Source organism: Diadema setosum, chromosome 11 (assembly GCF_964275005.1).
Source record: "Diadema setosum chromosome 11, eeDiaSeto1, whole genome shotgun sequence".
Classification (NCBI taxonomy): Eukaryota; Metazoa; Echinodermata; class Echinoidea; order Diadematoida; family Diadematidae; genus Diadema; species Diadema setosum.
Window position 1 is genome coordinate 23,946,742 of NC_092695.1, and position 26,401 is coordinate 23,973,142.

At 38.2% G+C, this 26,401-nt stretch overlaps 1 protein-coding gene and 1 long non-coding RNA gene across 3 annotated transcripts in view; one reads left to right on the forward strand and one right to left on the reverse strand.

Moving 5' to 3' along the window:
• The window catches only part of LOC140234666 (NEDD4 family-interacting protein 1-like), a 32,811-nt gene extending 8,494 nt beyond the window's left edge, over positions 1 to 24,317 (forward strand). For both annotated transcript variants that reach the window (XM_072314697.1, XM_072314698.1), the window contains exons 3-9: positions 10,878 to 10,980; positions 12,465 to 12,583; positions 14,731 to 14,794; positions 15,826 to 15,950; positions 16,683 to 16,749; positions 17,756 to 17,913; positions 20,787 to 24,317. In XM_072314697.1, coding sequence (XP_072170798.1) covers positions 10,878 to 10,980; positions 12,465 to 12,583; positions 14,731 to 14,794; positions 15,826 to 15,950; positions 16,683 to 16,749; positions 17,756 to 17,865 — 588 coding nt within the window. In that variant the 3' untranslated portion in view covers positions 17,866 to 17,913; positions 20,787 to 24,317. The remainder of the gene's footprint in view (positions 1 to 10,877; positions 10,981 to 12,464; positions 12,584 to 14,730; positions 14,795 to 15,825; positions 15,951 to 16,682; positions 16,750 to 17,755; positions 17,914 to 20,786) is intronic.
• Positions 1,875 to 9,546, reverse strand: LOC140234707 (uncharacterized). The gene is made up of 3 exons (XR_011901645.1): positions 9,490 to 9,546; positions 3,555 to 3,652; positions 1,875 to 1,952 (listed from the first exon to the last, which is right to left on the reverse strand). It is a non-coding gene; the product is annotated as an uncharacterized lncRNA (long non-coding RNA).
• Positions 24,318 to 26,401: the final 2,084 nt, after the last annotated feature.

The window sequence follows — 26,401 nt, forward strand, 5'->3', positions numbered from 1 at the left end:
GTAACACGACATATCAATTTATCATATGCAGCTCTGATTGGGATTTCCGATACTTGGCTTAGAAAATTGATTCTGTCTCCTAAATTTGATTTGGAATTGACGAAATTGTGCTAACTAAACTATGTTGCAACCTTTCCAAATTCATACCGAAATCGAACAACTGATGAGCCCTACATGTACAAAACTTGTACACTGTATATGTGGCTTCATAACAAACTTCAAGCTTCAAAAAGTCTACTATTTTTCAAGTGCATCCACGATTTCCCTGCAAACACATGTCAAGGTAACCAACACTATTTCTGCTATTCCTGTTACCATACTCTAAAGGTACAGTAGTTAGGTGAAGATTCGATGAACAGAAGTAAATGGGAGGCTTCTTATTTTAATGTCCTATTGACTTCACAGCAGCAAATCTTTATCAATGCTTCAGAGTAACTAAATGTATGTAAACAGGATTGAAGAGAAAAAAGAGCAACAAACGCTTCTCTCCCTGTCTCCTCTTTCCCCTGCCATGAACAATTCAGAAAAAAAATACCCCCTCCCCCCTCCTTTTTCCCCTAGCGTGAATGACGAGAAAGAAAATCCGCAAGACTTCCTCGAATTCTTGAAGTTCTTTTCTGTCTCTTTTTTTCCCCTTGCACATGAAAGATGCAAAACACACACAGACCCAAGACAGAGACCACTACCATCAGAAAAACAAAAACACCAACTACTAGTAAAGAGACAGAAGTGCTAGACAGGGTTGGGGCCTGGGAAGGGCTACCGACAAAGGAACACGGCGCGCACAAGCATTCTTTCGTGAGATCGTATTACAACTGGCACCTAGCCTTTTGTCAAGGCCCTCTCGCTGTAATGGGCGAGCGAAGCGAGCCCAGCCGAGCGCGCCAGCGCAACCCCACTCAGCTGGGCTCTCTTCACCATACAGCGAGAGGGCCTTGACAAAAGGCTAACTGGCACCTGGTCATGGCCTGGGAACAGCGCCAAGAGTATAGTCTTGTCACAGACCCCAATTATTAGACCTGGTAACATGGTACCCAATAGGGTTACAGCTCGTTATTCCAAAGGTTTGTCATTCCGAAGGCTCTTCAGTCCGCAGATTCGTTATTCCAAATATCATTTCGGATTAACAAATCTTTGGAATAACGCCACAAATGTTCAGATTGATGAACCTTTTTCATTTTCGGATTAACGAACCTCTAGGTATTGGGAATATGTGTGTTTCGTAGTAACGAACCTTCGGAATAATGAACCTTCAGAATATCGAACATTCATTATGTTTGTTTGAGGTATATGTACATTGTACATTGCTCTAGTTTATTGAGATTTGCTACATCCACCTTTGAAGATTTACCCAATTTTACCCAAAGTCTAATCAAGTGATTATCCCACCTTGCTTCACCCTTGTGCAAAGTTTAGTGAAATTTGCTTGATCCAGTCTTGAGTTTTAATATCACACAGTGAATTTTTAGAATTTGACCTTGACCTTTGACTCTTGCCAATTTTACACAAAATGTTATCAAGTTAGTGCCCTATCATATTTTACCCTTGTGCCAAGTTTGCTGAAATTTGCTCAATACAGTCTTGAGTTATTGCATAAACTGTTTTAGATGACCTTCACTTTTGACCTACGACCAATTTCTAATCAAGTGATTGCCCAATCATACTTCATAGTCGGACTATGTTTGGTCAAATTCCGCTCAGTATTACTCAAGTTATCGCGTATACTAAAGTAGACAGACAGACCTACAACCCAAAAATATCATGCCTCAAGCACCCATCGGACAGAGGAATAAAAAGGATTCATGGTCAAATTTGTGGGCATTTTATTGTCAATAAGCCTGTGCATAACAATGATAATTTTTAGTTTGATACTCGCCTGACTTGGTTCAGGAGGGTCTTAGAGTTGATCGGTGAAAACAACACTCCTCTGCGCAGAGGAGCTCTCCTACGAGCTGTAAACACAAACAAAGCATACTTAATTAACCACATACATGTAATGCAACAAAGTCATAATTACTTTCAATTATACTAATGACATATATTTTCCGAATGAGTGTCAGTAAATGACATTTTCATGTCGAGTCGAGTACAAAATTTTACAGTTTGATCCTAGATTTTTAGAGTCCTAGTTATCAACGAGCAAGGTAGCACAACACTCCTAGAAAGAACACATCAGTATGTATTATGGTCAAGAAAATTCTCAGGGATACGTGAAAAAAAAATGTACCCAAAAATATATGCTAATTGGCTGAAAAAAAGTGCAGATATAGGGTGTTGCAAATGCTCTTTTACACACAATTTGTGATCACGATATTGTCTTTTTAATATGGATGGGAATAACATATTGAAAAGGCAATCATTGTACAGTGCATTTACCATGAAAAGTATGATGTGTGGCAAACAGCAGCAATGACCTTGAGTATAATACAGTGTACTTCTCAAAAAGTAAAGGTTACAAACATTCTTTTACAACAAACTCCTAAAATTGAATGGTAATTGGTCAATGGGTATACACTGTAGGACACACTGTGTAGAGTATAGAGTACACATGTATTGTTCCTTTACAATGTAGCTGAGGGATCACACTCTTATCAAAGCAATGGTTTTAAGAGTTTTAATAAAATCATTTGATTTGTATACCGGTATACGAAATAAAAACATTTTTTCTGAATAACTCACAAACTAAACATCGTCTGGTATACTAAAGGCAGTATTCTGACCAAAGAAAACATGTTTTTTTTAATGTTTTCTCTGAGAGGAACATTTGGATCAGTTGGATGGCCATTTGCATTCTTTCATTCCTTATTCAGAACATTGCTTCCAATGCACAAGTTATTTCAGCTGGCATTTTTCCTCTGAGATACGAGGCCGAAGATATCTTGGGCTGCAGAACTTAAAATAACACTAATTTTGCTGATGGTAAACTTCCACTTCAGCAGAACATTTCTGGAAAGAAATAACAGGAACAATGAGTACCGGTATATAACTTGATGTTTCCAGCAGGATACATCCTAAATACTGCATGCTATTTTATGGGTAAAATCAGCAAAAGACTCAAGAAGTCAGATGAATTCCCAGCACTGTTCGTTACAAGGTATCCAGAAATTGGCCAATCATGAGCTATTTTCCATGTTTGGTGTTAGATATCAGCATATCTATCCAAATCAAAATAACTCATCCCAATGTCATGACTGCTTTAGTTGACCAATAAAGGTCTTGAGTTTGAACTTACTTAGTAACTGTAAGTCACCTTTTTTTTTTTTTTTCGTATCACCGAACAGATGATAGGGAGGTTTGTGTATGAATACATTACACTATTCATGTACTGTGTCTTCAGAGGCAACCATCTACTATTAGCCACTCAGGAAAAACAAACTGTATGGGGGAGGGCTATTGACAGGCTTAATGAATATTCCAGAATAGTCGGCATCTCTGGGTTTATAGGATATTTTTGTTATCCATCCCGACAGGATTATGCTGTAAGAACAAACAATGATCACAAAATAAATTTCGGACCCTATCAATACTACAATGTACGCTTCAAGAAATCTCACTTGAAGTATCTACCGGCTGGCCCAATTCTTGAGTCCTTGGGAGTTTGAGACGTATCTGGACAGAGCTTCCTGCAGGTAGATCTTCAGCAGTAGTTGCTCTGAAAAACATATGAACTGACAGCTTGTACTACACAATATAACCAAAGACATCTAACTTTGAAGAAAAATTAAATCTCATTGTTATTCCACACAATGTATTTCCATTGGCACAAAATTCCATGAGTGCCTTGAAACACTGACATCGCCTTAGGGCTCTGTTAGACACTGTAGCTGACCTCTGTGTGTAAAATACCTTTTTAATCAACCTGCAGAGCATGCAAAGAGTAAGGTTTCCATGCAATCAAAATCGTCCAGTGGACATTATGGATTCTGAGGTGATTGACAATGCACTACATATTTCAGAGGAGCACAACCTCAAAGAAGACAATGCTGTACAATGTTTGTCAGCAACTGCAGAGGTGGAGATGGTTTCTGTCTGTGATGTTGTGCTATCAGCTGCAGAGGCTACAAGTAAGTCAGATTATTCTGATGACCGAGAACTAACACAAAGATGATGCACAGGGGCAAATAAGTTTATACATCGTGTATACTTTATGCCCAACATCAAGGTAAATCAAGGTAAGAGCAGTGCAGCATAAAACATAATGTTAGTTGGATACCATGCATACAAATGTACTGTACCCCAGACTTTTCATATCACATTAGTGAATATTATATGAGAGGTTTCAGCAGCACACTAAAAACATGTAGTCTGTCCCCTTTATTACCAATCATGCAGCAATGACCATGTAGAAGAAAGATGAAAATCCCAATAGGTTACTGTAAAAGATTTCTGTGAAACAATACACCATACTGCATGGCCCGGTAGCCTACTGAGATGGTATGACAGTGCGCTAGAGTAGCGTGCGACTGTGCTTTCGTACCAGTAAAGGTGGATGAGACATGGAATTCTTTCATTTCATAAACTAGTGTAAAATGCAATTTCAATTTAAGCGATTTCCATGAATTCCAAACCACTGTTCACGCATCTTTGGGGGCAGATCTACATAATGATCATAATATTGGCTACCCTTTCATGGTATACCAGACATATTGCATTCAGCTTGACGAATATTACACTCGTCCATCGTGCAATATTCATCTGGCTTCACATAATTGATAAGGTATACCACTCAAGGACAGCCAATTACTCCGCTACAAAGCTATCTTGACATCAAGAAATCAGTATTTCTACTACACTGTATATTGATATTATGATGGCAAAGAAAAGGTGCTGAATTTGATGGGAGTGTACATTGGCGTGTACACGTAGGGTCTGTACAGTGTAAATGTATGAAATAGCAGTTTTGCATGTGTGACAATTATACATTGTACAAATGTGCCTGTACCTTCCTTTTGTTCTGGCCTTGTATTTCCAATAATGCCCACAAATCAAATCAATTTATTCTGATATGCTCTCTTTGACCTTGGCCATTTGACGTAAAAAACACCCAAATTTTCTCATTTTAAATCTTAGTAAAATTGGTGTCCAGTTACTGAGCCCCAACTGTCCTTAGTTGTTATATTATACAACCTACTGAAACAGGGAACTACAACTGTAACCATACTCGAAAAAGTACAGTACAGGTACGTACATGTACGAAAGGCATAATGAATTTAATGTCTACGTCTTTCATACAGTCCAGCTCGCAATGCAACGCGCTGGCAACTAGGTGCAAGTGAGCTCACAAAATCTGACCAACGATAGATTGTGCAATCCTGCAGCCAGGGCCTCCAGTCAGTCCAAGGGTTTGAATACCAAATCTTATTTTTGTAACCAGTGGAGGTGTTGCCTGCAGGATTGTGCGATAAGTGGTAACCCATATCCCATGGAGGCACAGGCTGCAGGTCTGCGCAATCTATTGCCGGTCACCATGTGAGTTCAATTGCACCTGACCAACGATAGATTGTGCAATCCTGCAGCCAGGGCCTCCAGTCAGTCCAAGGGTTTGAATACCAAATCTTATTTTTGTAACCAGTGGAGGTGTGCTTGCAGGATTGTGCGATAAGTGGTAACCCATGTCCCATGGAGGCACAGGCTGCAGGTCTGCGCAATCTATTGCCGGTCACCATGTGAGTTCAATTGCACCCAGTTGTCTGCAACGTTGCATGCAAGCTGCCCTGTATAAGACTGTCGCTACAACTCTACATGTAGTCAAGCATTTTATTACCATAAGGTTTTGTACGACCAAAAATTATTTTCAATAGCTGATTTAGATATACTACACGATGTGCAGAAAAATATTCCTTCAAATTTCATGCTCTTTATTGAGTTTTCATGAAGTCCAACACAAGAGTGATGAAAGCTCCAGATGCGTTATCTCTCGCACATAAATCTTTGCTAGTACTAAGATAACTAGACGGTAAGAGTTACAGATCTAACGTTAGTACTACAGTCAGCACTATAGTAGTCTAGTAGTGACTAGTAGTACCAGAGCAAATGTACACGCGGTTCCTAGTCCTACTGTAGACCTAGTCCTACTGTAGATCTAGGCCTACAAGTATAGACTCTATGTACAGCTGATGTGCTGTCCCCCTGAATATTACCACACATGTGAGAAATGACACCAATCTCGAGATTGCAATTGGAAAACAGATAACATATCTTGAATTGATCATGATTTCCCTTCCTAGAAATTTTGACAATTTGTTGAGGCTGGGTTAGTGAGGAACAATAAGCTAAAAATGAAAACGTTCATATACGGCTAGTGATAGCCCGACCAGACGCTGTTAATACGCTACGCGAATACAGCGTCTGACCAACGAGCGGGCACCTACAAAGTGGGGAACCACAACACAACTACAAAACTTATGAAAATTCGTACGTTCTTTATAAACAATGTACACGTTACCAAACGTTACTCACCTTAAGTGCATGCTTGTATTACAGAAGGTTCGTAAGTCCATTGAGAGCCCTCGTGATAAGTCCGTGGAACCAAAAAATGATACTTTCTGGCGGATTCCCTAACACCGTCAGGGTTCATCGTTGCAGAATTCAAAATGGCGCCTTGATCTCTGCGGAAATCTTTTTTTGCGTGCGTGCGATGCGCTGCTTGAGTGTTGGTGTAGCAGCACGGTCGACAGCGCGACCTTTTGAAAGGGCATTCAGATCATGTGACCTCCCGGATATTGGAAATGGCCTGGCGTGAAAGACGATGTACCGTTCGTGAACCGTTCACACATGCTGCATATAACCATCATTTTAGGTAAGTTATCAAATCTAAATTTCAATATTCATAGCATAGATATGAAGTCTCATTATCATTTTGTTCGTCAGATGAGTTTGAAGTGACAAAAAAATGATCTAAAGTATCAAAATTCAATCCGATCGCATGCTATCGTTGGACCCTCTTCGTGTTTGGAGCTTCGTTGGTACAGCCCTGTCGCGCTCCGTATGTACAGCGGCGACTGGGCTGTGTATAGTTAGGCTAGTGATAATTTACATGTAGGCCTATGGCTGGGTCTACTACTGTGACCGTACACGTTCACTAATTGACTTAATCAGGCCTAGGTCTAGTCATTGAGTCATCATACAGTGAAACCCCGTTATAACGAGTTCGGTTATAACGAGGAACCGCTTATAACGAGGTGATCGCGTCGGTCCCGTTTTCCTTTGCGTGTAAACCTATGGCAGAACGAATCGGTTATAACGAGTTCGGTTATAACGAGATTCCGGTTATAACGAGGACAATTTCGGTGCATCATGATAAAGAAAAACATAAGCAATTTGATCGGATATAACGAGGTTCCATTTCTTGACTAAATTGCCGCTTTCAAACACGCGACAAACGAAACACTGAAAACGGAATTCACGCTATCCACGTCTTTTTCCGTTTTGCAGAGAACCGTTCCTTCCATGTTTTCTTCTAAATCACGCGATAAGACACAGGAATGCCTTTCGATGTTCCTACTAAATCATTAAACATAATCACTCGATTTTCTTTTCCGCGAGATACGCGTGCGTGATATTAGGGCAGACCACACCGCAACGAGAGAGAGAGAGAGAAAAAAAAGAAAGATAACGCATTCAGAAACTTTTCATGTAGCGACACTTGTGGCCAAAAATGGACAATTGGAATGCGTGTGCAACTCATAATTATATCCTTTTCATTTTTAGTTCCGACTTCCAGTTCTTTTGCTGCTTAGCAAATATGAGTGTGGATGATTAAAGCCGAAATAATTAATGAAATCATCGCGATCCTGTCGGGTGACAGTAGCGTAAAAATAGTTGAATAACGCATGTTAACCTCCTTAATCGGTGTTCAGAAAAAGAAACAAACGCATTTATTAATTTGAATAGATCTGGATTTGTTCATTATCATTTAACAAAATGTGATAGTTTAAATATGAGTGTGTATGATTAAAGTCGAAATAATTAATGAAATCATCGCGATCTCGTCGGGTGACAGTAGCGTAAAAATAGTTGAATAACGCATGTTAACCTACTTAATCGGTGTTCAGAAAAAGAAACAAGCGCATTATTTAATTTGAATAGATCTGGATTTGTTCATTATCATTTAACAAATGATAATCTAAATATGAGTGTGTATGCTTAAAGCCGAAATGATTAATGGAATCATCGCGATCTCGCCGTGTGACAGTAGCGTAAAAATAGTTGAATAACGCATGTTAACCTATACTTAATCGGTGTTCGGAAAAAGAAACAAACGCATTTAACAGTTCAAGGATGTACAAAACGCGAGGAAATTTTCGAAAGAAAATAAAGAACGCATCTTTAATCCCGTCGGACGCAACGATCATATATTGTATAAAATTACAGCCGAAATGATTCATGAAATTATCGAATTCCCGCTGGGCTCCAACAGCGTAAAATACCTCTCAAGTTAATGGCAAACAACGCATGTATGTTACTCTGAAATTATCGCGATCTCGCCAGGTGACAGTAGCGTAAAAAATAGTTGAATAACGCATGTTAACCTAAATCAGAAAAAGAAACAAACGTATTTATTAGTTTTAATAGATCTGGGTTTGTTCATTATCACAATTTTAACACTGCATTTCACAATGAAGATTTTTCTTTCTTTCAGAATGGTCTATGAGGTACAGAATTGCGTAAAAAGGATCACAACGTAACTTTCCACATTCTATCCTGTCGCATATTTTTCAAGAACGGATGTACAAAACGCGAAGAGATTTTCGGAAGAAAATAAAGGACGCATTTTTAATCCCTTCGAGCGCAACGATCATAATTATAGCAAGATTACAGCCGAAATGATTCATGAAATCATCGCATTCCCGCTGGGCACCAACAGCGTAAAAATACCTAGCAAGTTATGGTAAACAACGCCTGTATTTTACTCTATTTGCGCTGGTGTTAGTAAAAATTAACAAACAAGAATTACAATAAAGAATTATCTCATTTCAACCCCTACTTTTTCGTCTAATTCACAAATAATTTCCCTTTATTATCTCAATAATAATGATCCATAATTGTGTAATAACAACGCAAAGAATGTTCTTAAGTTTCTTTCATTGATGGGTATATTCCGATGTCGTGCTTATGTTTTTCTTTGTTTTTGATGTGTACGGTTATAACGAGGTACCGGTTATAACGAGGTAATATCGCCGGTCCCACGGACCTCGTTATAACGGGGTTTCACTGTAGTACTTTTTGTCGTAAGTTGGACGTCAGTATTTATTGTGATAATAAAAAAAAAAAAAATGTGAATAAGACTGTTTTAAATTGTGTCATCGTTCATCGCGATAGTTGCATGATCAACGCTGCGGTACAACTGTACCGGTAATTCAAGTAACGGTAACGTTATCGTTACATGGATTTGGAAGGTTATAAATTCAGCGTTCAGTGAATGTCATTTGCAACTGAATAAAAAATAGGTACAATTATAATATATCATACAAGTTGAGTTTCACCCACCTTGGCTTATCAGAGGCTTCTGACTCAGTCTGAGTGCATGTAGAAACTTGCACAACGGGTTGATCCCGCAATCCTGGCACTCAGTGCTGATGCCCAGTGCGAGTGGTGGACATCCAGCAGATGACCAGCAAAGTCATCCTGTGTTGAATGGCTTGATGGGCCGTGAAGGGCAACGTTTATCTTGTTCATTTCTTGCCGATAAACAGCTCGCACCTCCTCCCACTGGATCCAGCATTTACCAAGTCGTATCCGCGACATAATGGCACGCAGATTGAAGTTCGACACAAAGATCAGAATAAACGATCTGAGTGTTGAAGACAGTGTTTGAAAGCACCGAACAGATCGCGAAGTGATTTACGTGACAACGTACGCATAACCATGGGATGTACCATCGATCATGGTACACATACTATGCACTGGACTGCGCATAATGCGGGATCGAAGCAAGCCGCTGCGCTGCGAGGCCATCCCCTACGGGAACCTGGTGGTCTGTGTGTTAAGTCTATGGGGATTTCAGAATTCAGTGTGGAAGGGTTAAATTGCTGCACGCCGCTTGGCATTATGGGGGAAATGCTGGGCACCACAGAGAAAAATGAGCCTTATGATGGCGCTAGACATGTTTCTTGCCAGTGCAGACGCACTTTAAAGACATGCAAACATTGATATTTGACAGACATCATGTCATGTATCTGGGACACATCCACCAAAGAGAAGTAGTAGCCATGGGTGTATGCAAGGGGGGGTCGGGAGGGTCGTACGACCCCCCCAAATTTTCAAAAGGTCCACTTTTTGTAAAAGACATGTTTGTTTTTTGAGGGCTTTTTACTCTATATAGGCCTACAACAGGAAAAAAAAAAGTGACCAGGTGGTGTAAATTTCGTAACTTAGTTTTAATATGGCATAATTTACCTTGTTTCTAAGCCCCACTGCCATGCCGAAAAAGTCACTTTTGTATGCACCAAATGGCCCCATTTTAAGATATAAAATTCAAAAACTCCCTACCGTGGGAGGGGGGACACCCCCCTCCCACACCCTCCCCCCGCTCGGTCGCTCCGCTCCCTCGCAAAGGTAATAAAGGTCCAAAAATTTTGATTACGACCCCCCCAGAAAAAATCCTGCATACACCCCTGGTAGCAGTGCAGTCATGAGAATTGCAACATGGAATCATACATTTGTATCATTGAATAATCTATTTTATTTTTTTTTTTTTGCAATATAATTGTACTTTGTGACATTTAGAGCATCAATAGTAAGGGCTTTCATTTTAGTCACAACAAGTATATTTAAGTTATCATTTGATAAAACAGCATAGAATTTACAGTAATTTCATTTATAGTACACATGCCTTTTGACTTGACATTCATTCTCTTTTCCTCTTAAATTTTCAGATTTGCAGGACAGAACGTGAGAACCGACCACAGCATGTAACTTTGACCCTAGTGCTTCCGGCAACCCCAGAAGAGGACCCATCAGATAACCAGAGTGAAGAGGGTATGTACAAGGGAGAGACCTCACTTTGCATCATTATATACAAGTGATGATCCGGACGAATGTATTTGATGCTTTTAAGTACAAATTCATCTTATGATGAACACATTTTTAAAGAGTTTGCATGTGCTCTAGTATTCAAAAACTAAAATACATTTTCAAATAGTGTAAAAAAAAAGTATTTGTTTATGATATACCATGTACTTTAATAGACTGCCTGCAATGTTTAAGAACTTTTGCCTTTAAAAAAAAAATACAACAACCAAACAAAACAAAAGAATTACAGTGATATATTGTTCAAGAACACTGGGATTGTTAAATAAATGGTTGTATGATACTGTGTTTCCTATGTTGATGTCAAGGCTTTACACTGTTTCTGGATACAACTGCAAATCAGCATAAATTGTGAATCATATAGTTTAGTGTATTGCTTTGCAATTTACCACCTAAAGCAAGGAAGGTGTTTGTTTTTGGTGTTAGGTTGTTGTTTTTTTCAGTCCAGTATATCCCTAACTTACCTGGGGGGGGGGGCCATAATGGCCCCCCCCTCGACAAATTCCGCGACCATTCCGCCGCGCAAAATTTTTTGACCGCGCCGCTCACTGACTTTTTACTTTCAAGTCTCGCGCAACTTTTGAGACCAAATTTGTCGCGACCGGGCATACCGTTCCGAAGCCACGCCCCTTCAAAAAATGTTCGTCCACCCCAAAATTGCTCAAAAACGTGATTTTGTGTACAAAGTCAATACAAATTGTGTTTTTTCAATTAATTCATATAAAGATTCATATTTTTAATTTTAATGGCTGAAATAAATGTATTTTAGTACAGCTATGCTTCTAAAGATGTGTATGACAAATTCTGCTGAAAAAAACAACAAAAACAAAAGTTCGAAAAAACAAAGAAATACATTAAAAAATGATAAAACAATAGAAAACATAGGAAATTAATTTTGATACTGATTTTCTTTTTACGTACAAATGTTCGGAATGTCACTAGGAAAATTTAAAACAAAAATCAGCATTCCATAAGCTTTTATAAGCCAATTATAGACGAAAATGAGTTTTTTTGCATATATGTGCATAATTAATTAATTTAAAATAAAAACTGCAAATTTTTTGAAAATTGAACTTAACAGTCTTGTAGATTACATCCGGCTTTATGTTCATGCAAAATTTTGCGGCGATCGCGCGATCAACGGCCGAGATCTGAAGGGGGGGCCATAATGGCCCCCCCCCCCCCCAGGAATTCAAGCTTGCTAAATAGCCCAGGTAAGTTAGGGATATGCAAGAAAAGTTACCCCCTTTTGTAGGGAAGAAAGACAATGATGCAGCACTAAAGTATGATCATACATGTATGATCATACATGTATGTTGACTGTTCTTGGGTTCTAAAAGATAACACAGAACTACCAGCTGCATTTTCAATCACTAGCATGTTTTCTACATCTGTACTTGAGACATTGAAACTTGACAATGTTGCCCTCGCAGGCAAGGAGGATGAGAGTCAAAGTTTGATACCGCCTCCCTACGAAACTCCATCAGAGCCTCCCCCAAAGTACACAGAAGAGATAGAGGACAGCAAGCTCAGCGATGATGGACTCATGTCTGTAAGTGGCAATTTACTTCCTTCCTTTTTATTTTCAAAGTGAATGAATGGATTTATCTTCATATCTTGTGGTATTTGTTTTGTTCTGTTTTGTTTTGTTTGTTTGTGGTTTTTGTTTTTAGGGGGGGGGGGGTTTGCAAGTCAACACACGAGTTGCGTGCTGATTGAGACGGACATCACACACATAAAATGTACCAGTAGAAAACTGGACTCCCATTATAATGAAGTCTTCTGGACCGGCAGTTTTCTTGCGTTTTATCCAAATTTCATTGTAACAGAACAAATAAACAAAACAAAACAAAAATAGAGCGGATAATGTTGTGGCCTGGATTTGTACATGTACTTTGCTGTCACTGGAATTTTGTTAGAACCGTGTTCATTATAACGGGAGTGCTCTGTAGTTTTTTTCTGTTTATGATTTCTCCTTGGCAGTCATGATCTGGGAAGCTGATTCGTCCAGTGTTTAACCCAAAATGATGGATGCCGAACTGTTTGTGCACGTGCAGTCAGAACTTGGAGGGTTGACTTTTATTTTTTTATTTTTTTTTTATTTTTTTTATGCCATCAGTCAGCCCAGTTGCATGATTGATGTGTGTTTACCTTATGATAAACAATCCTTCTTTTACTACACATTTTTCTCAAATGTCACAGTTTACTTTGGCGTATTTTCAGAATTCATCAATAAAAAGCAAAATAAAACAAAACAAGAGCCTGTTCAGGAAATGGGACAAATGAAGTGTGATTGCACCATGCAATAATTTTGACTTGGTTTATTATCAATAGCATTAATATTGCTGTTGGCATCACAGCTAGAGTATGAGATTTAGGAAAAACCAGCGACTTTTTTTTTCCACAAGAAAAGTCATATATTGATTGATTGTAAGGCAAATACAAACAAAAAGCATATGTGGAAACATACCAAGAACTTCTAAGAATTATAGGGTTAGAAAAAAAAAATCCTTAAGTATGGAAAATTAAGGTCTCAAAATTATTTATTACAGTGTATGTATATTTACTTCATTGTTTGGCTATAACAAAGTTTTGATGTAATGAAAGAAAACTGCTGGTCCCAGGGACTTCGTTATAACAGAAGACACCTGTAATGTTTGTTTTGGTAGTGGAATTTTAAAAGTCAATGTAACTCCTCAATTCATGCTATTGTATATTGATTCTTAAAGGGACTGTACAGTACTGGTTGAGGTGGGGAGTCATGTTTTGAACATTCCTAAGTGAGATAATGAAAAGCCTCTTATGAAATATGAAAGAGCATGTAATTTTAAGAAGGATTCAACGTTTATTTGATGAAAATTGGTTTTCAAATGGCTGAGATATCAAAAAAAGTGCTAATAATAAAAGGCGACATGCCACAACTTTATTATGATCTCTTTGTTTCACCTTGTTTTTTGATATCTCAGCCATTTCAAAACCGATTTTCATCGAATAAACTTTTGATACCCCTTAGAACTGCATGCTCTTTGACATCTCATAGAGTGGTTTCTGAATATCTCGCAAAACGTTAAAAGCTAAATCCTCACCTCGACCAGAACTGTACACACCCTTTAAATTTAGCAACACATTTGAAAAGTTCAAAGTTCTTGTTTTCCGCTGAAATACTATTTGTTTGACATTCTTTCTTAACATTTGCAAATCAAATACATTGTATCTTTGAACTTTTAGTACCTGATTTCATCTCATTTTTCTCTAATCTAGGATAGCCAGTAAAATTTTGAGTCATCAATTTCATGAGGCCAAGAGCTTGCAGCAAATAACCCCACCTCTTGATTTGTGAAATGGGAAGTTAGATTTGAACGAGTGTCAACAGATAAGAAGAGTCATTTCATGAATATCATAGGTATTATGGCGCACTCCTGTCATAACTATAACAGTTATAACGAAACTCTTGTTACAACAAAGAAATTCAGGTCCCAAAACTATCCCTGTTGTGTATATGTTTTTGTACTTTGGATAAAATGAAGTAATGAAATATTGTATACAGTGTATAATGATATATCAAAAGAAAACTGTTGGTCTCAAGGACTTCATTATAAGACAAGTTGCCTGTATTACTTTTCTACCATCAGTTCACACATTATTTCTCTGTCTCTCTCTTTCTTTGTTTCCCCCTTTGCCGTGATTTTTACTTCCCAGGATCAGATGGCCAGGAATAACTCCAGGCTTGGGTCTGACATGATCTTCACCCTTTCCTTCATCAGTAAGTCATCTTTCGTCATAAGCCCCACTCCCTGTTTGTTTGTTTGTTTGGTCTTTTTTCTTTTCTTTTTTTTTTGGGGGGGGGGGAGGGGCCAGAGGGGTGGGGTTTTGTCACTGTAACATTAGGGATTAAGAATTAATGCAAATTACGTCTTGTTTTAGTTCAGGTATGTTTTGTGGTGTTTTACCAGTGTTACATGTACATCACCCTGTGTGAAATAATTTGAAATTCAGCCCCAAGCTGCAAAGAATGATATCTACCAAATGAGTAATGTTACCATTCATAATGATGATAAATATTATCTCCATGTTTTCATATGGAGTAACATGTAAATATTCTATCAGTTGCAGTCACTTTGGCAGTAATCACGAAATGGTCAATAGTTGCCAGCAATTAGGTCATTACCATAGCAACCCAAAATTATTCCAACTGACAACTGTATCAAACATTACAGAAAGTATTGGCCTTCACTAGTCCATTTGGGATGAGCTGATTTTGCTATAATGCGCATTTGCCCACCTGCCCAAGTATCCACGGGACTAGTCTAGGGGGTTAATACTTATTCCTCTGTCCTGTAATTTTCATGATTATATGCAGTTGGATTATATAATAATAATAATAAGGTCTTATTTACCCAGGGTAGCCTCTTCAGTGTTGCCACTGCTCTACCAGAGGGCCCTGCCATTATTATTACCCCAGCGTTGCTAGGTACCCATTTATACACCTGGGTCGAGAGGGACATAGTGGGTAAAACATCTTGTCCAAGGACGTAAGCGCTGGGCGGGATTCAAACTCGGGTCCTCCGAGCGGGAGTCGGGAGTCTTATCCACTATGCCACAGCGCCCCCATTCCTTTCTTTAAAAACAAAAAAACAAAACAAAACAAAACAAAACTTTCCAAATACAGTCAAATTGTCTTGCTATTATGCAGAGGAAGTGATGGCCTCCATTTTGATACATCCCAAGTTCATTTTATAGTATCAACACAGACAAGTTATTGACAGATTCCTTAATTTCACATCTTCATTGCAGTGGCATTCATCTTCAACTGGATTGGTTTCGTCTTCGCCTACTGCCTGAGCATGAGCATGGCGGGACGTTACGGTGCCCTCTCAGGCTTCGGAGCTTCCATGGTCAAGTGGTCCATTATAGCTATGGTATGATAACATTTGCCAGCACTTGCATCCTTGAATCCAAAGTAGTATTGGGAAGGTGCTATGGTATGAAATTAGTTCTGTTCTTTCTTGGAGTGCTGTTCAACTGAATATGTCATATATTTTAGGTGTAACAGGCAAGTTTTGTCATGTTAGCAAGGAATATCAATGTATTTGTACATATGCTGCATGTAGAAATGCAGTAGCATACAGTAAATTTGTCAAGCTGCATGTAATTTCTTACGAGCATTACAGATGATTATGAAATCACATTCTATTAAAGCCACTACACAATGGGATAATTGCGTTAAAAATTGTGGCTTGCTAGACTCCAATTAGTTGCAACTAAATGTACAGAATTTGCCTGCAAATTCTAATTGATAAGAGATTACATTGAAGTTATTCAAAAACCTTGCCATAAGTGGTATCCATAGGGCAGGCACTAGGCCTTGACTTACACAGTATTCAAATTGCAGAAGTATAATGGTAAATTACAACATGGTCAAAATTTTAAGGGGACTTTACTTCAAATATGTATGTGGATTAAGTGAATGCAGAAATGATATTATTGTATTATTTGTAAAAGTTGTGACTTTCAAAGGGATTGTCCGATTTTCCTCAAACTTCACTGTCATTTTTATTTCTATTGCTGAATGTGCATTTATTGTAGGTTACATCTTCCCTGTACTATTTGTGAATGATTTTGACTAAGTTGCTCTTTATGTTTTCTTCCAGAATTCCCAGTGCTGTGCAGAGTATATGAAAAGTGCTTCATGCCTTCTTGTTGCTCTGATATTATGCGGTAAGCCACTCAAAAATTGAGGCTAGACTTTGCTCTCCTATTATATAAACATGCTATCAAACTGGGGGCACTATGGCATAATAAGACTCAACTTTCAATTTGAGATCACAAGTTTTGAATCTCTTCAAGTGCCTACGTCTGTGGACAAGATGTTTTTACCCACCATGTCCCTCTCGACCCAGGTGTATAAATGGGTACTTGGCAACACTAGGGTAATGATAATAGCAAGGCCCTCTGGTAGAGTAGTGGAACACTGAAAAGGCTACACAGGATGAAGAAGACCGTATTATTATTAAACATAAGTCATCTTAAACTTGAAATCATCTATCAGCTCCTGGTCACATATTGTTAAAGGCATGACTTACCATTTGCAGATGAAACAAAAACCCAGCATTAGTGCTTCAAAATAGTTTTAAAATGTAAATTAGGGATAGAAACAACCAATGTAAAAATTTGAACCAGTATAATCGATGTTAAGTATTGCTAAATATGCAAAATGTGAACAAATTAAAATAAAAATGTTTCCAGACTAAACCGTTTACAGTTATGGTTTAATGAGTAAAATAGTGATATCTCGTTATATTTTAGGCTTTATTGCAAAAAATTTATATGGTGGGATATTTTGTGATACAACTGACCTACACATATGCATCAAAAGTGATTTCTTGAAATTGTTTAAAATCACTGCTCCCAAAGGTAAACAGGACCTTTAAGCAAGATATTTTCGCGACATGAAATTTTCGCGAATTGGAGCCAGTGGCCTTTTTTTGCAGCATGAAATTTTGCGAATTGCCACTGGCATTCAATACAGTATTGCATAGACAAGAACTTGCGCATTCATTTTAATTTTGCAAGTCTTGGCTCTCGTGAAATTTAAATACACACAAACATTTCTGGTTTTACAGTATTCAACATGTTGAATGTTGAAATGATGATGAATGCTGAGCAGGCCATGAATTTGAGTAATCACTGCTCTCTCATCATTGGCCTTCTCTTCCCCCAACAGGCTTCCTGATTTTCGTGAGAGGAATCTACTTGCACATTAAGCTGAAGAACCAGCAGCAGAGGGGGCAGAATGGGGATACACCCATCGTCGTGTTCTATCACCAGATGTGAGGGACTCATGGGCACAGGGGACCTGTGGCTATCACAAGTACAATCTGTGTAAGTGCGAATTCTCTGCTGCAAGCTTGACACAAGTTTAAAGGGATGGTATACTATTGGTTGACGTGAGGATTCAGCTTTTAACTTTTTGCAAGATAAGTAAACCCACTTTATGAAATTTTATAGAGCATACAACTCTGAGAGGAATTCAAAGTTTCTTTGATGAAAATCGGTTTTGAAATGGCTGAAATATCCAAAAACAAAGTAAAACAAAGCAATCCTAATAAAAGGTTGGCCCCACCTGTTATTATTATTGCATTGTTTTGAATATCTTAGCCATTTCAAAACCAATTTGTACCAGCTCTTTAATAATCTTTGGTAATTGGAAAAAAAAAAAGACAATCACAGAGTCCTTTCTTCCATATTGTCTGGCACACTTTCATCTGCCAAATGACAATCATTAAATTTCTCATTGGGCCTATTTCTTCATACGATTGTCTGGGATTATTTGTGTGGCACGTGACACATAAAAGTCTATGCAAAACAGGAATCATTCGATTTGATGGGAACCGCCTTTTCGTTTGTATATATGTTACTCTAATGCTGACCTAGGAATGACAATTTAAAGCACTTTGTGTTCAGTGGAAAAGGCTTTATAAATATGAACGTCAACTAGTATCAAGATGTATGTTACACCCAACTGCATTGTACTTGATCTTTTCAAGTTGCACCTGTATCACTGATGTGTTCAGCAATTTCATGTTTCTCTCAGTTCCACAATGTCTATTTTGGAATTCTAAGGTCATGGAAGTTTTTATGCCTCCGCCACGAAGTGGTGCCGGAGGCATTATGTTTTCGGGTTGTCCGTCCGTCCGTCCGTCCGTCCTTCCGTCCGTTCGTCCGTCCTTCCGTCCGTCCGTAATGAATTTTGTGGACAAGGTAACTATCGAAACCTGTTGAGGTATTCTAATGAAACTTGGCATGTATGTGTATTAGGGGGTGAAGTTGTGCCTATCAACTTTTGGGTGCACATGCTCAAGGTCAAAGGTCAAAAGGTCAAGGTCAAATACATAAAATTTCACTATTTCCACCATATCTATTGAATGCCTTAAGATATTTTCTTGAAACTTAGTGTATACATGTATTACCCAATTAAGATTCTCTGGTGAAAGTTTGGGTCATGAGGTCAAAGGTCAAAAGGTCAGGGTCAAATACATAAAATTTCACTATTTCCACCATATCTATTGAATGCCTGAAGATATTTTCTTGGAACTTAGTGTATACATGTATTACCCAATTAAGATTCTCTGGTGAAAGTTTGGGTCATGAGGTCAAAGGTCAAAGGTCAAAAGGTCAGGGTCAAATACATAAAATTTCACTATTTCCACCATATCTATTGAATGCCTGAAGATATTTTCTTGGAACTTAGTGTATACATGTATTACCCAATTAAGATTCTCTCGTGAAAGTTTGGGTCATGAGGTCAAAGGTCAAAGGTCAAAAGGTCAAGTAGAAATATTAAAACTTCTTTTTTTTCTCTGTACCTTGGAAAATTGTTCAAGGTATCTTCATGGAACATAGTATATACATGTACTGACTGGAAGTGATTATCTAGAGAATGTAGGGTTCATGGGGTCAAAGGTCAGGGGTCAAAGGTCACGTGCAAGACTTCAAAATTTTACTATTACCCTCATATTTATGCAATGCCAGCAGGGTTATTTTTTTACACTTGGTGTATGCGTGTGTAACCTAATAGAAATTCTCTGGAAAGTTTTTTTTTTTCTCTTTTTGCCTCAAAGGTCAAAAGGTCAAAGATCAATTGAAAGTGCTGAACTAACTTTTTCCTCCATATCTCGGAAGTGGCTCAAGTTACCTTGAAACTTAGTACATATTATGCATGTTCTACCTGAAAGTAATTATCTCATGAATTTTAGGGTCAAGGGTCAGATGAAAATGGTAACAATTTACTATTCAATTCAGAAATTGCACTTTTTCTCCACACCTGTACCTTGAAAATTACTCAATGCCTAAATGTATGAATGGTTCAAAGTCAAGTTAAAGTCCTTAAATCCCTAGATACATGCTCTCCTATTCATCCAATTAAACCTACGTCAAGGAAGGTGAACATTCACATTTGTGACAAACTTGTCATTCCAATATTTTGCCAATTTTGTGAAAATGTAATCACACAGTGTCCACATGTACTATCTATACCTATTGGGAAAATCATGCATTATGGCGGAGGCATACCAGTCGCCAAAGCGACATTTCTAGTTTGTGATTATTTACATCAAACATGAATTTTTGTTGTTGCTGTTGTACGATTCGTCTCTGCCTTGTCGAAGGTAAAAATACTTGTCATGTTGCAAAGTACATTTGGTTACATCAATCTATTCTTTATGGGTTGGGACAAATTGCACTTCAAGATCAGAAATCGAATCGCTGAGTTTTGTTTTTCTTTCAAAACACACAACTCTTTTAAGGTACAGGCGACTCCTGTTATAGCAAAGTCCTCAGGACGAGCAGTTTTCTTTCGTTATATCGAAATTTCGTTACATTGGGGGGGGGGGGGGGAGTGTATAAAGATATCTAGATGATTTGGGGCCCTGAATTTTGCTTTGTTGTATCCAAAATTTCATTATAACCATGGTTGTTATAATGGGAGTGTACTGTAGTGCTATTTGCCAATACGAGTGTATCAGACTGTTCAAGTATGTGGCATCAACAGCAACACTTATGTAAGCTCGTCTTGCAACAGTTCTCCCCTTGGTCCAGTAAACATTTGGCGTCAAGTATTGAGAGCAGAAAAACACAATTTTTATTTTGGTTCGAGTTCATGATGTAAATCTTGAAAGAGCAGAATGTCTTCTGTTTATGCATTTTCACTTCTATATTGATTTATCTTTGTTGTCTGTGTCTACTCCTTTCTATAGATAAATCATGAAGTCTTACACCACCAAGATTACAGACGTCAGATGTCTTGGAATACATAGAGATATTGCCTTCAGATTTCATTTTCTCTTTCTCCCCCTCTCTATTTAATTTTCAAATATAATGACGTGTGGATGTAAGGTTTTGATAGATTTTTCTCATATGTAACATCAATGCAAATTGCACAACTCATCTCTGATTTGTTTTTGGCTTCACACACTGTTCAATAAATCATGTAATGCAATATTTTGCTAATAAGCTCAATCTTTTTTGGTCTTTTTTTTTTTTTTTTGGTCTTTTTGCACAGAAAACAACTCATTATTATCAGCTCAAAAAGTACAGTTGCATTTGTTTATTATATCCTATACAGCTTGTAGTGTATTTCTGATGTACCGGAGTGAATGCAGCAATTGGTGCAGTGAGCCAAGAGGGGAATATTCAAAGGGCAATGTCCAATACTAGTGAACACATGCAATACAGATCAAGTAGAAAGCATGATTTATAGTGCAAGATGAATATCAATTGTGTCCCAAGCATTCCATCATGCCTGTCAAGTTCGAGCTTTGTAGAACTTTTCAAGATTTACCTGATATAAAACAAATAATATGGATACGTTTAGGTTACTAGTTTACTAGCACTGTTTTCTTGTAAAGTTATGGTTCATATCGATTGGTTTTAATGTTATTAACATTAACATGTATATTCTGTATGCACTAGTTCACTTTCGATAGCATAACATGTACAGACAGTATACATTTGGAGGTGCCCCCCCCCCCCTGTCAATCATGATAAATGTATTTTGTCAGGGAAAGGAGATAAATGAAGTCAACATCGCAAAGATCAGAGTGACCATTTTTCTAATAAAAAGTGTATGTTTGCTTCACTGCTGCCTTCAATGTATACATTTTAAGTTCTGCATATCAGTGGAAAAGCTGTCATCCATGATGGGCTCATTCAAGACTTGTTTGTGGTATTCCTTAGCTCATGATAAAGGTATTCATAATTTCCTTCATAAATACACCACTTTTAGGGTAGGATTTTTTTTACGCCTCATGAAATACTTTTCGGCTTTTTTTTTTTAAAGAAATGGTAAGCCTCCATTTCAATGTGATGAAATGTAGATCTGTTACATGATTTACGGGTTGGTCTTGAAGCAGTATTGCCCTAAATGCATTGGATCACAGACCAGAATGCTTATTTTTAGTCATTTTTGCTTTGCAATGCAATTAGGTCGGTATGATATTGATCTTATGTGTGTAATGCAGGAGTGAGTGAGTGGATGCTTGCCATAGTTTCCCCTTGAGAGTATACAGATATTGATTTTTTTCTCCATCGTGCTCTTCTAAACATTATCATTAGTCGACATTTCCACTCCTTCATATCCAATCCAGAGTTTTGTTATGGTGTTCCATATTGGACAGGCTGTCTAGAATTGTTTCTGATGTGCATCCACGACATGTGATCCCTAACAGAGAGCATGTAAAGTGTATGTCTGTACCATGGAAAGTTAAGGGGAAAGTAGTTCATTTTAACAGACCAACAGATGTGGTCCTTAAGTAATTTCCAGGTTGTTTATCATATTCTTGGTGCTGGGTTAGTACTCTTCCAATAGAAGGAACTGGTGCTATGTTTCAATATTTCCTTACAGCGTAGAATACAATTCAAGTACACTTGTAGTTGACAAGAATATCACAAACGTAGTTTAGCACTGGTTTCTTGTCCTCTTCCAATTGGGGTTTCTCTAGGTTGCTCTGCAGGGTATATGGTTCAGGTTCTAACTCATTGCTATCAGAATATATCCCCCTCCCCCTCCCCCACAAATGCAATATCGGGACACATTAGCATAATATGAATCGAGTGGTAGATAATGCTCTCAATGCCAGAGTGTACTGCAAAACCAGAAATATTTATGGTATGAAGTTTCCATGAATTGTAGCCAACAGCCTTTTTCACAGCAAAAATATTTTTTGCAAATCGCCTCTGGCGCTTAAGCATGATAGTTTAGACAAGAACTTTGCGTGCATTTTAATTGTGAAAATCGTGGTTCTCATGAAATTTGTGAAATTAAAATGCATGCGATAATTTCATCCACACAGTGGCCTACAGTGTACCCCAAATTGCCACCCTCCTTTTTTTTTTCTTCTTCTTCTTTTTGACTGACAGTGTTCAGTGTAAGCTTTTCCACAATTTGAGCCATCAATCAACACTCTCTGTAAATAGTAATGGTATACTCTATACATTAATGATGGTTGCTCACTAATATGTCCACACTGTCAAGTCTAAAATCTATGAATTGGATTTGGGGTAGTCTGTTTTGTAAATAAAGAGCTGCAGATACAAATATTCCATGTTTCCATATACCCACATTTTGATTATGGGAAATACAAAAGAAACGTCACCATTAAATACTGCAGTTTGGAAAGAGATGTGAAAGATTCTCATGACCAAATTGATACATTATTGTGTTGAATGGGTACTTCAACACAGGAAAGGAAATTGGGAGAACTTTGTGTATCAAACACTGTTCCACTGAAGCCAGAGGAGGCCTGTGTAGTCAGAGCTGGATGGATGCAAGAGTGTGACTCCATGTTCTCTACCAGGTGGCAGTAGCATTTTTGATCATGAACTTGCATAGCTTACAGTTGCAGTTTTTACCACATAGCTTCAGTCAGCATTTGATGTTTTGTGAAAACCAGGGGCGGCCGCACAGAAACGTTGTTAGTGCTAACAGCGCACTAACAGCGCTAACAGCGCTGAGTTTTGCCTAACTCTAAGGCTAAATCCACTAACAGCGCCGTAACAGCGCACGTGTCTAACAGCGCTCTAACAGCGCTTTCTGTGCGGTCACGTTGCCCGTGCTGTTAGTGACTGATTTGTTAGTGACTTGATAGCGCTAACAAACCTCCCACTAACAGCGTTTCTGTGCGGCCGGTACAGGCTGCTTGTGATACTACAATGTAGTAATTTTGTAGCAAAGAATTGTTGCCATGATTGTATCCTCAACCCAAGTCTCAAATAGGACAATGTGAATTGAATTTCACTTCACAGTACCATTTGTAACAGTTTTCCAGCATGCATTCAAACACTGAAGCAGTTTTGAGTGATTGTCCATAGGCCATTTTATGCTGTGAGGATGATTAATATAATAATGTTTTTATCTAATGGAGATTTTCAGTTCTGTTATACATTAACCAGTATTGTTTTCGTCTACAATTGATGCACTAGAAGCCAATAAGAGCAGTGTTCACTTATTGTTCATTTATTATGGGGCATAACCAGTCTATATTTGTACATTATGTGGTCAGTGTCTTGTGTACAGTGGACCGTGTTGCGAAAGATATGGTGGAAATACTAACACTCACAATGCTAGAAACTTTAAGTAACCAATGCATGCAGCATGTTTATTGAATTGAATCGACCCTATTTTTTTAAGCATTAGAACAGGTAGTTATACAAGAGACAATTTATGTACCCCAGAAGAGTTAACCACCATAAGTTATGTACTCAATAAAGGGCACCAGATATTATGTTAACCCTATGTGGTTGTTGTCATTTTGGATTTTTTTTTTGTGTGTGTGCTAGTTGTATGCTTGGTGTGCTTTTGTCATGAGTGAATGAACAAGGTATGGGTCGAGAGCTACCTGGGGCCCGTTTCATAAAACTTGTCATCAGTGACAACTTGTCATAGATGTGACAAGCTACTGAAATCCTTGCATCTGATTGGCTAAGAGCAAATTTGTCATAGAAAGATCGATGGCAGTTGTCACTGATGACAAGTTTCATGAAACGGGCCCCAGGTCTGCTGTGGAGAGTGACATGATATGCAAATATGAAATTTTGCGAGTTGTACAATGTATATTGGAAGGTATTGCATATGCATCTCTGGGCAAAAGCAAAGAAAGAAATAGACCCAAAAATGCGCTGTTGCGTTGGTTCATTCTCATCCCCGACGTCCATTTCTCTTGCCCTTGACACTTTTATAACCGTACTTGTGAACATTTAAGACCATGCATGGGTGTCGGAGCTGCCAATTGTAAATTTATTCTATCGTATCTGAAATACTGTTCATATGAAGAAAAGGTCTCGTGTTCATACGAGCAACGAGTGTGCCGACAAGCCAATTAGCAGAGCCCGCGATATCGTATGGAATAGCGCCATCTCATGCCGCGGTGTTGGTGTCCGCGCTCCCATTGATCTCTCCTTTCTTCACGGAGCACGCGAACGATTTGCGAAGGACGCGAATGACAAAATCCAACATTCGGAAAAGTTTTTCCCCCGAACGTGTTCCGACAATGAAGCCGAAAACCATTCTTGCGCATTTTGTGCGAAGTTCTCGCGACATATGTACGAATGTCGTGTGTATCATTGCTAAAGTACAGCACGTTACGTACAAGAAGAACAGGCGACGGAAATGCCAACGCAAATTTTTCAATAATCATGGGAGAAAATGTACCCAAGGAGAGGTGGGAGCTGTCTCGAGTTGAACTTTTTTTTTTTTTTTTAATTTCCTGTATTTCTCTTTTCTTTTCTCTCATTTCTCTGTTGTGTACGTGCCTAGAATTTTTTCTTAGGAAAACAATAAAACACTAATAAAGCATTTGATTTTTTTTTTTTTTTTTGCCGTTTCTCCAACACATTATCTCTAGTTTCAAATGTAATATTGGCATACTTCAAATTCATTTTAAGTATACAGTATTCTGCGATTTTTTGTACATCAAACGTTTCTTTCTCTTTGCTAGTCTTTGACTTTTTTTCTTTTTTTTTTACCATTTGTTGATAATTGTTTGATGTTCAGATGTATGCTATGATTTTGATTTGTAAAAAACGTAGGTCATACACCCCCAAAACATGCGCTAAACGTTCGTGAGAATGTCTCAAAACATGTATACGCGAACAGCTTGCGGTTACGTCGTAAAATGATCGGAAAACCAGGGAGGTGGTAAACTTCCAGATTTCGCGAAACATACGCGAGACATTCTCAAAAGTTTCGGGGTCTGTTTGGGGTTTCACATTTTGTGAACATGGCGGGTGTCTTGCGAAGGTCTTGCGCACATGACGAGGCTTTAAAGGACAAGTTCACCTTCATAGACATGTGGGTTTTAAGAATGCAGCAATATTAGTAGAACACATCAGTGAAAGTTTGAGGAAAATCGGACAATCTGTTCAAAAGTTATGAATTTTTGAAGTTTCTGCTCAGTCACGGCTGGATGAGAAGACTACTATAGCTTGTGATGTCATATGTGTACAACGATATAAAGAAAGAATAAAGAAAATTCAACACATTTTCACTTTTCTCACGTAACAAAAGAACACTTGTCTTCTCTCTTTCAGAAAGCAGGGGGAATAATATTACCCTTAACATACGTCAGTATCAAGTCGAGGAAATGTGCACTTTATTCAAAAAGTAAAGTTTTGTGAAATTCTCTTTTTATTTTCCTTATATTGTTGTACGCATGTGACATCATACACTGTGGTAGTTTTCTCATCCAGCAGTGACTGCGCAGATACTTTAAAAATTCATAACTTTTGAACGGGTTGTCCGATTTTCTCCAAACTTTCACTGATGTGTTCTATCAATATTGTTGCCTTCACTCAATCCACATGTATATGAAGGTGG